The sequence below is a fragment of the Hipposideros armiger genome, unplaced genomic scaffold (assembly GCF_001890085.2).
Source record: "Hipposideros armiger isolate ML-2016 unplaced genomic scaffold, ASM189008v1 scaffold_266, whole genome shotgun sequence".
Classification (NCBI taxonomy): domain Eukaryota; kingdom Metazoa; phylum Chordata; class Mammalia; order Chiroptera; family Hipposideridae; genus Hipposideros; species Hipposideros armiger.
This window is the reverse complement of record NW_017731616.1, coordinates 706005-717290: the sequence shown is the minus strand read 5'-3', so window position 1 is coordinate 717290 and position 11286 is coordinate 706005. Positions and strand designations below refer to the sequence as shown.

Sequence of the window (11286 nt, the reverse complement as noted above, 5' to 3'; positions counted from 1 at the left end):
ATTATACACCTCTCAGGTATAAACACTTGGGCTCTCCTTGATCCCAATGCAATTTTTCAAGGAAGGCCTGAGAGCTTTGCTTAAAAAAACCCAAGAGAGGCCCAAACGCTTCCTCTTGCAAACTCTAAGAGACGCCGAAGTCGATGATAGCTTTCCTTAGGCCTCTGCTCCTCGGGGGAACTTGCCATATGTTCTTGTCCGGCTGCAGGAGTGTATTGATGCGATTTACAATCCAGCTGAAGAGCCTCCCATACAGGGCCTTGGACATGGCATCTCGGACATCCGCGGCCCTGTCAACAGTGTTGGCTCGGATGATGGTCTCTCCTCGGGTGACCACACAATGTGAAGTAAGGGCCTCCTGGAGCTCCTCAGGGCTGATGCAGAGAACAGAGGCAGCTGGAACAAAAGGTAAGGATGACACTGGAGAATGCAGTCCTCTATCCACCCATTCACTCAGCCAGCCAGCATCTACTACGTGCCAGGCTCTGTCCTTGACACTTCAGAGTCAAACAGGTGGGCACTACAGTTGGGATCAAGGGGATCACTGCATAAATTACATAAATGTCTAACCACTATGCTGTACACCTGAAACCACTGTGCTGTTCAATAAAATAATATTGAATGTCAAAACCCCCCAAAAATAAAGACACCATCAGCATGTTAAAAAAAAAAATCGAAGATAAATAAGTCAGGTTCCTAATCCCAAGAGGCGTCCGGACTGACACAGTATCTCCCAAACTGTTCTGAAAGATCTTCACAAGTATTAGATGAAAAAAAGTGGGCAGAGGTGGCTTTGGTCAGGTAAGCTGAAGCAATTTCTGGAGACTACAGTCCCCTCTTGGAGAGTCACCAAGCACATTAGTATGTTAAAGACCCTAAAGAGTGCTGCACTTTAACACAAAAGGTGATTTCTTTATTCAAATGCGTTTTGCTGTTGTTTTTTAAACTCAGGCTTCCCATTCCTTGTGCTATCATTATTACCTAAAAAATTAAAAATAAGTAGGTGCCTGCTTTCTCCCCTGCAAATGCTGATTCAGTGGATTTTCACTGGGGTCCAACCTCTTGTATTATTTTCAAAAATTTGTAGATGATTTTCCAAAGCTGCCCATGTTGACAACCACTGCCCAAAGTTACCTGCCATGGAATTCTTTTCTGCAGAACACCTATTTGCAGCTTATGGAAAGAACACTGGTGTTCTATGAGACACCCTTTGGGAAATACCGGTTAGTGAAAACACTCAGAACCAGCAACAGCTGCTTTGTATTCTATAAAATCTTAAAAAACTACCAAAGTGAAGGAAAAATGCACTTTAGCAACACGGTGCGCAGGCATCAAATAATTACCATTTTCCAAAGCTTCAGCATTGGGCACCTCACTTTTATCAGTTTGATGTTGAGAGGAAATAGCTGCAAACTCAATATTTCCAATATTCAAAATCCCAGCCAAAACTCTGTACACTGAGTGCACCTCCTGGAAAGGACATCAAGAACCATGTTTGAAGATAATTGCCAATCAAGCCAACAAAGCACTAGCACTGTGATGAAAAGGGCTCGTTGTCACCCAAGCCCACCCTTCCCCTTTTCCTGGGCACCCACACAAACTTCATAACCTCCCTTGCAGTTACGGGTGGCCATGTAACTAAATGCTTAACAAAGGCGCAAGTGGAAGGATGTGGGTCGCTTCTGGGCCTGGCCTATGGAAGCCAGCATGCCCTCTCCTTGCTTTCTTTCCCAGCAACCCAGCCTCAACCAAGCCATTAATTAGGATGCCTGAGACCCAAGATGGCATGGAATGGAGTTGTTCTGAAACTTGAACCTCTTACCTTGGAATGCTCATATAAGAGAGAACTGATCTTTTTGTTCTTTAAGCCACTTTTAACCATTTACCCTAACCAATACCACCTCCCAAATTCGGGTATGGTTATTTCTTCAAAATAAGAATAGATATGTTTTCTTAGCCTTTTTTTTTTTTAAGATTTTTATTGTGGAATTGGGGGATGGGAACAGTGCTGGGGGATTGAGGGAAGGGGAACAGACAAGTTGCTGTCCTTTTGTTCTTCAGTCTAGTTGTAGAGGACGTTGCTTCACTGGCCCAAGTTGGCACAATCATTGCGCTCTTCCCAGGCAAAGCAGATCAGTCACCGGCTTCTGGACAGCTGCTCATGCTGGCTGCTGGCTACATATGGTAGCCCATGGCAACCCACTGCAGCAGGGGCTGCAGCCTATGCCGTCACCAGAGACTCGCGGCAGCCCAGCTCCAGGTTGAGCTGTTGTTCAGCATCTTAGCTGTGGAGGGCAGTGTCACTGGGCCTCACATGTGGGATCCAAACCGGGGCCCTCTGGCATCCCAAGCCAGCTCTTAACCAACGTGCCACTCGGTCGGCCCTTCTTAGCCTCTTTTGAAGATGGTTTTTATGATATAATTGGTAGGGCATTCACTGATGGTTCACTGAAACATTTTGAAGTTAAATGATGGAGTGTCTAGTTATGAATGAAGTCAGGAAATATTTTGAAAGGCTCACTAGAAATTATCTGTGATACTGTGCTATAATAAATATATATTTGGTCTTCATATCGATTCCTGGCATAAGAACTTCTAAAACCCTTGGAATTTTTCTGAGTGATAGGGATGAGATGAGTGTCCTTTGTAACTCACAAAAAGCTCCTCTCAACCACACCTGAGTTTGTGTTACTGCGATGACTCTTGGAGGATGGGAGCCAGTTTCCAGAGAAAACAACCATGTGATTAAAGGGTTGGAACTTTTAGCCAAACCCGGGACCTCAAGGGAAGGGAGAAGGGCTGGAGATTGAGTCAATCATCAATAGATAATGATTTAATCAGTCATGTCTATAGTGGAACCTCCATTAAAACAGCTAATTGAGGGCCGGCTGAGTGGTGCATTGGTTAAGAGATGGCTTGGACACCAGAGGGGCCCCGGTTCGGATCCCACATATGAGGGCCAGCGACACTGCCCTCTACAGCTAAGATGCTGAACAGCAACTCAACCTGGAGCTGGGCTGCCATGAGTCACCGGCGACAGCTTAGGCTGTAGCCCCTGCTGCAGTGGGTTGCCATGGGCTACTGTGTGTAGCCAGCAGCCAGCGTGAGTGGCCAGCAGCCTCAGTGAGCGGCCGTCCAGAAGCCGGCGACTGATCTGCCTTGCCCGGGAAGAGCGCAATGATGGTGCCAACTTGGGCCAGTGAAGCAACGTCCTCCACAACTAGACTGAAGAACAAAAAAACGACAGCAACTTGTCTGTTCCCCTTCCCCCAATCCCCCAGCACTGTTCCCATCTCCCAATTCCCCAATAAAAATCTTTAAAACAAAAACAAAAACAAAAACAAAAACAAACCAGGTAATTGAGGTTAGGAGCACTTCGGGGTTGGTGACCACAAGAAGGCGGCCCTCTCCCAATACCTTGCTCTAGGCATCTCTTCCACTTAGCTGTTCCTGAGTTGCAGCCTTTATAATAAACCAGTAATAGTAAGTAAACTGTTTTCTTGAGTTCTGTGAGTCATTCTAGCAAATTGTTGAACCAAATTTATAACCAGTCAGAAGTAGAAAAACTCCAGGTCTTATGATTGGTGTTTGAAGTGGGACAGTCTTGTGGGACTGAGCCCTTAACTTGTGTGATCTGATGCTAATTCCAGGTAGACATAATCAGAGTTGAATTAAATTGTGGGAGAATTGGTTGATGTGGAGAAAAAACTCCACACATTTGGCGTCAGGAGTGTTGTGAGTAAAAACAGTTCAGATAATCTCAAGTCCTATTTATATATGGAAGTTGAATGAATCAGTAGCACTAATGGTAAAAAACAAAGTATGTTTAGTAAGTTAAACATTTGCATTTCTTGTAGGTGAGGCAATGGAATATATATAGGACATTTCTGCATCTTCTGCCTATAGATAAAGTACTTCCACCAAGAATACACAGGTGGGGAACTTGATTTAGTTCCATATACAGCAGTAAACTAATAGAAACTGTCATTAGGCCATTGATAAAGCATTGTCCCCAAATTAGGCCTTCCTGTAAACATTACTCAGTAAAGTCAAAAGACTGAACACAGACTGTAATAGTGACATCTGCTGGATACCTGATAATGCTACAAAGACAAATGAGGATTTTAAACCGGGCTCCTACCATAAATATTGTTCTTTAAACTTCTAAATCAAAGGCAAGATGTCACGTATCTGACGTCAAGAATCACTGTTTTAATCACACAACTTAAGAGTGGCTAAGAAGAACACCTACCAAATGAGTTTTCTGAGACCAGCCTGGATTTAACATGACAGCAGCTCATTACCTTGAGCAATACAGCGCGGGGCTTGCAGAATACAACTAGCGAGCAACATCCCAGGGAGGCGGACCCAGAGAGTAAAACAGATGGCAGTGCTTTCTATATCTGTTATTTCTATATCCAGTTATCGCAAGAGATAATCTAAAACTTTCAGTACTCTTAGAAAAAAATTTATTTCCTCTAATTAAAACACACACACAGAACCAGACATGCGTGCATGCGCATGTGCGCGCGCGCGCACACACACACGTATCACAGTACAAACCATGAAACCTCCCAAAGTAAGGCTTCCAGGCATTTCACCACTGAAGTCGTCATCCCCAAAGGAATGGCAGTTTTCGCCCCGTCGCTTCTCTGGCAATATCCTCTTCAGCACAATGCTCAGATAGTTCCTCTTTTAAAGAGGAAAACTACCTATGACCTTCAGCAAAAACTTTGGTGTTCACTATGTGAATGATTGAGATTACTGGTAGGTTAGGTCTCTTTCCTCAGAGAGGGCAACTTTGGAAGGGGTATCTAAGTTCACCTCACTAATCAGGTATTAGCTTTAGGGGGCTCCCTATGCTCCATTTCCAGGCTATTCCACTTGATTCCTTTAGTCCCGCCTGTGGGTTGGTTAGTTCTTCCTTTCTGGCCTAGGAACCTACATCCACTCCTGTGTTCAGGTCAAAACATCCCCCATGTACAGTCATGGTGGAGTTCAATCAGCAGCGTGTGCCCCTCTGGGATCACTCCTCTGTCCCCAGTACTCCTTAATCAGGTGTCTCTTCTTTCCTCCCCACAGCCAGCCTGGGAAGGGTTTTCGCCTTCCTCACCTTGCTCATTTCCTCTTGCCTCATTTCCAGCCACGGAGCCTTTCCTACAGAATCTTGCTATGCTGCTCTATCTTTTTATTTCTTACCAGTTTCAAACTTTCTACATGATAAAATGGAATCACCTCACCCAGGACAGGAAATATTATCAAGAAGACTAACGACTCTTCCAGCTGGGTTTCCCAGTTCGTTGTTGATGAGTATGAATTCAGTTTCACCACCAAGCAGCAAAAGTGGGGAAGAAAGTATTTCTCCATCAAAGGCCCATGCAGGATGCATAGGATGTATTCTCTCTCTCTCTCTCTCTCTCTCTCTCTCTCTCTCTCTCTCTCTCTCCCCCCCCCTCTCTCCACTCAAATGTACTTGCCCTCTCTGTCTCCCTTTACCTTGCTTCTTTTTTTATAAGTCTCTAGTTTTTCAACAGTTCTGCCCTAAGCACTGCAGTAGGCTTGGCTGAAGGGCCTTCACTCTTATAGGCTCTATTCCAATGCTTTTACTTAGTTCCCTTTTCATAGGCTCACAATATTTGTATCTTAAAAGTCAATGGTTGTTTTTTGTTGTTGTTGTTTGTTTGTTTAAAGATTTTATTGGGGAATCGGGGAAGGGGAACAGCCAAGTTGCTGTCCTTTTGTTCTTCAGTCTTGTTGTGGAGGACAGATGTGTGGCTTCACTGGCCCATGTTGGTATTATCATTGTGCTCTTCCTGGGTGAGGCACTCGCTCGCTGGCCATTGGACAGCCGCTCACGGTGGCTCACTGTAGCTCATGAAAGCGCATGCCAGGCACCAGCCAGCCCCACTGCAGCCTACACTGTCCCTGGCGACTCTTGGCAGCCCAGTTCCAGGTCGAGCTGTTGTTCACCATCTTAGCTGTAGAGGGTGCAGCGTCACTGGCCCTCATCTGGGATCCAAACCGGGGCCCTGCTACTCAGAGCTGGAGTCCTAAGCCAGCTCCTAACCAACGTGCCACTTGGCTGGCCCTCAATGGTTGGTTTAAAAATGTTTTTTGGTATCTCAATCATACATGAATAAAGTGGTTTAAAAATGTCAATGGTAAGTCCGATTGTCTGTTATTAAGACACCGGAAATCCTCAAGACCCCCAATTTACATTTTAACATTTAGCCCTCAGTTTTCTTCAGCAGTACGCTCCCAATTCATAATCAATTAAGAAAGAGAAAAAATATTTATCAAGGGATCTGCAGTCAACTTCCAATCTTGACCACCACATAGATAATCTAACCAACAAGTTTTCATGTAGTATTAAGTATAAACACACCTAAAACTCTATTTAATATGTTATGATAATCCATATACTAGCAAGACAAGCATAATAGTGAACAAAAATAATATGGTTTGACTCCAAAATAGGAGTTGAAAAGCACTGATCTTCATAATGGGGCTTTAGGCGTAACTCCCTCCAGCCCCCACAAGGAAACTTATTGTTATTGGAAGAACCCTTCTATGAGGGAAGTTTCTTTACAATAAACTCAGGGTCAAGTGTCCTTTCAAATACGTTTGACTGATGTCCCAAAATTAAAATTCATGATCCCGAGTCCTCGATAAGGTTTGCTATTCATAATTTTGCTATAAAGGTTTGGGAAAAACCGAAGGGATTCCTGCGGGGAACTAGTGACATTATAAGAAAGGACAAGGACCATAATTTTATTAAATTGACAAGCTCATTTAAACTCTGTCTAGAAATGCTCCTCAGAACAACTTAAGAAGAAGCCCTGTTATACTAGCTATTTGGTATCTATTGCCTGATGACATTCAACTGAACCTTTCTGAATTTAGTCAAACTACTATCAATTTACAAATACAGAGTGAACTAAATTAATTCAGCAAAACGTATTGTCTATAAGAGATATAGACAAAGATACAAACAAAGAATTTAGGGTCAAAGAGAGAAGATCCAGCTTCTTCCATCCATTTCCAAGGTTACAAACCAATATAAGTTAATTTCCAATATCAATTAATATGAGACATGGTGAGCATACACACATATGCATATGATTGTGCTCTGGTTATTCATTTAGACCAGCCATAAATTAAGAATATTTATCACCTTTTACATTTCTTTCTTTTCATATTTATTCATGCAGTCATTCACTCACTTCTACTGTATTTTTTCCCCACAAGGGTTAAGATGGCTTACTTCAAGAATACACAGTATAGGGCCAGCCGAGTGGCGCGTTGGTTAAGAGCTGGCTTGGGACGCCAGAGGGCCCTGGTTCGGATCCCACATATGAGGACCAGTGACACTGCCCTTTACAGCTAAAATGTTGAACAACAGCTCAACCTGGAGCTGGGCTGCCATGAGTTGCTTGCAGCGGCGTAGGCTGCAGCCCCTGCTGCAGTGGGTTGCCATGGGCTACTGTGTGTAGTCAGCAGCCAGCATGAGCGGCCAGCAGCCGACGTCCAGAAGCCGGCGACTGATCTGCCTCGCCCAGGAAGAGCGCAATGATGGTGCCAACTTGGGCCAGTGAAGCAACGTCTTCCACAACTAGACTGAAGAACAAAAGGACAGCAACTTGTCTGTTCCCCTTCCCCCAATTCCCCAGCGCTGTTCCCATCCCCCAATTCCTCAATTTAAAAAAAAGGAAAAAAAAAAAAAGAATACACAGTATATTTGTGTGCATCTGACACAGTAAAACAAGGAGAAGGTCAGGGTGGAGATGCCTTTTGCAGGTGGCCTGGTGGTTGAAAGGTATTTCCTGACAAAGGAGTAGCTACTGTTGGGACACCTGGGGTCACTGCGGATGCAAATAAGTGCTGGGAAATGTTCCTGGGATTCACCTCCATTAAGTACTCAGAAGTTGGTACAGGTTATGAAGCTTAGTGTTCTAATCTTTACATTTATGGGAAGCAGTGAAAAGCAGTTCAAGTAACACAGCTGCAGCTGAACAAGTGAACAGGAGTGGTGGCAGAAGACATATGGCTGATCCAGGTTTTGGAAGCTGAAGTCTTGGGAACTGCTTTTCCAGTAAAGTCAGGAAAAATACCCTTTTCCCACACTATGGTAAAATAATGTTCATAACTACTGGCTTGCTTGGATCTAGAGACAGTCGCATTAAAGTGATTACATTTATTTTTTTTAAAAAGAATATGTAGTATTTAATTATATTTAATTTTTTTTGTTTATAAACGTCATCTTAAAATGGCATCTGTTTTATCATTAATTGCAGTACATTTCTATTATTAGAAGAGCGCTATTATATACTTTCATTTAGAACTAGGATCAATTTCTTCACAGTTTTCTATAACCATCACTGTACTTGTTGAAAGGAAAATATTATTAACCCTATGACTGATGTCTCTATTAGCCCTCTACCTTTCTAAGGAACCATGCCCCTAAACACTTTGGCATGACCCAGATGACTTTAAATCGCTCTCTAACACGCATCTTTGATAACAACTAGCTCTATAAATTAATAACCACAAAGGCCCTTTAACAATGCTGGAACCTGTTTAACTGCTCTCCTTTAAGGAGCCAAGAGGAATATATTTCTGTTTTTATCTGACCTTTGGGATTTTCCACTGTCTGTCAGTTTAAAGTCTGTGGGAGGCCAACAGAGGAAATTAACAGCTGGCTAGAAAGAAGAAAGGTATTATTATTATTATTATGACTAAAATCAACCGTACTAGAGAGGGAAGCATTGGCCAAACTCACTGGATTACAGAAATAATCCTTTATCCAGAGTGCTGTCCCAGGGTCTTGTAATCTAACCCCTTAAGATTTAACACACTCACCTACCTCCTAATCATTCACCTCCTTTGTTAGAAAAGCAAAAGAATCTGTATATTTTGCAAAATTGATGGCATGAAGCCCAGAAACTATGACATAAATGTATCACAGAATAATATTTGAGAGCCTAGGGTTATAAATATTTCCTGTCACCCCTGGCATATATTTAATAGAGACAGCCTGTATCTAGTATGATAAGGGTAGAACCGTACTTAGAGCTATATAGTTAATAATGTGCAACTGTGTACCGTGGAGAAGGAAGTGACTGCAAGAAAGTTGAAGATTTAATTTGTCTCGGTGCTCAAGGAACTACTTGCATACATATATTTCTGTGGCTTGGGTGTAACCTGTGTATTCTTGCACTCCTATTACATAAGTCACGTTAATGGTTGGAACAGTTCAAACTCAGAAAAGGGCAGTATTATTTTGGTGTTTGTTATCACAGCTGTAGCGAATTAATGACAAGGACAATTCACAGACACATGGCACTTACAACAAACAATACTTGTACTTTAATGTTCACCTGCACTTTTTGTTAAAATGCAGATTCTGATTCAGCTGTTCTTGGTTGGACCTGAGAGTCTGTATTTCTAACAAGCTCTCAGGTGATGATAATGTTTCTTGTCCTCAGGTCACACTTTGAGTAGCAAGACCCTATAACATGACCAGTGTGGCATTTGAAAAGCAAGTATCCTGCCCCAAGTTAGGACATTCACGTCTTCACTCACACTGATCCAAGAATATTAACATTTGAGCTTTTTTCTCTCCTGACAATCACTTACCTTGTCAGTGAACCCTATAATCCTGAAACAATGCTGAATTGCTTCAAATTGTCTTCTGTAAGACTCATTGGAAGTTATGTCATGCATCACCCTTCCAGTTTCATCAGCTATGTACCTAAATGGAGTATGACCAACAGAATTAGCATCGACTTGGCAAATCGCACCTCAAACACCAGAGCATCACCGGGCTTCTTCTTTGCAAGGGCATTCCCTTAGAGTCTAACTCTGCAGTGGAATACTGGTGCACATAGCTGAGGAGAATGGCTACAGTGGAGTTTAGAACTTTCTAGAAAATACAAATAGTGACATGTAGCCCCTGCTATCTCATCCTGGGTCTTTCGGATAAAGAGACTATAAGTGTCCAGTTAGGAAAACAGCTCTATTGATTCCCAAGTTCTATCAACTGCTTAGTTATATATTCATTAAAAATTAACAACAAAAATTCCCAACACTTACCTAGGAGGTTTTTCCTCGGGAAGTCTGAACTCAGAAAGTTTCTGTTGGTGATAAAGACCAGCATAAATATAGTAAAATATGTGAAAATTTTTCTCTCCCCTGGAAAAAAATGGAGAGGGAGCAAGTTATTAAAAACATATTCTGGGCTTCCACACTCCAAGTAATTTACACCATTTCCTATCTGTGCAATATATCATTCTGTAGCAAAGTTGTATTTTCAGGCAATTAAATATGCTACATCCTAATTACAGAATAGCAATAGTGGTAGGATTCATAGTAATTGTCACAATGTCACATTATTAAATGCGCTTATGTTTACTATACACAAAAGGGGTTTTAGAGGATGGAACATGTATAGGTAACAGCTCAGGTTACACACTTTAGAGATCTTTCTATTTCAGCCCAAATGACTATGTATCTGTGCCATATGCGTTCTGTTCAGAGCCCATGTTGTTTCAGAGAAAGTAATATACGCCCAGCTTAGAGAGATCAGCAAAACTCCCTCCTTTACTGGAGCCCCAGACAGGAAGTGGCTCACCAGTCCCAACAGCAAATTGGGAGCCGAATTTTTCCCAAACTGAGGTCTCCACTGTCTCAAACTTGTATTCTTTTAAAATGGCACACATCAATCCCACTTGTCTCCTGCTGTCCACCTTCTTTTAGGCCACCCTGGTCAGGGTCCTTTCAGCTAGGTGCTACCTCTAAGTGTGGTCTATGGACTGCTGTCAGCTTATGACAAGATAAGAAACTAAAAAGTACATGTCTAGACATTTTATAGCAAGTGACATTGCCATGACATTTAAGAGTAAGATAAATTCTCTGATAATTCATTTGAATTATGTTTTATGAAGGTATTGGTGAACTAAATGGTTTTCGTTTTTGCTTTGTTTTGTTTTTTTTAAAATTGGGGAACAGTGTGCTTTCCCAGGACCCATCAGCTCCAAGTCAAGTAGTTGTCTTCAATCTAGCTGTGGAGGGCGCAGCTCAGTGGCCCATGCGGGGATCAAACTGGCAACCTTGGTGTTATGAGCACTGCGCTCTAACCACCTGAGCTAACTGGCCACCCCATGAACTAAATGTTTTTAAAAAACTAGTTTGACAGCAAACAGTTTGAAAAGTCCTGCTCTAGATTTCTTTCGTTCCTATAGAGGGGAACAGTCTCTTCTGTTGATGCCCCAGAATTTTGGCAAGTCC

The 11286-nt window shown here is 42.5% G+C and overlaps 1 protein-coding gene across 1 annotated transcript in view; it reads right to left on the bottom strand.

The window, feature by feature from the left end:
* The window catches only part of MYO3B (myosin IIIB), a 443683-nt gene that overhangs the window by 234409 nt on the left and 197988 nt on the right, over positions 1-11286 (bottom strand). The window contains exons 15-18 of the mRNA XM_019656795.1: positions 10093-10191; positions 9637-9751; positions 1344-1470; positions 186-396 (exon numbers count right to left, since the gene is read on the bottom strand). Of these exons, the coding sequence (XP_019512340.1) occupies positions 186-396; positions 1344-1470; positions 9637-9751; positions 10093-10191 (552 nt within the window). The remainder of the gene's footprint in view (positions 1-185; positions 397-1343; positions 1471-9636; positions 9752-10092; positions 10192-11286) is intronic.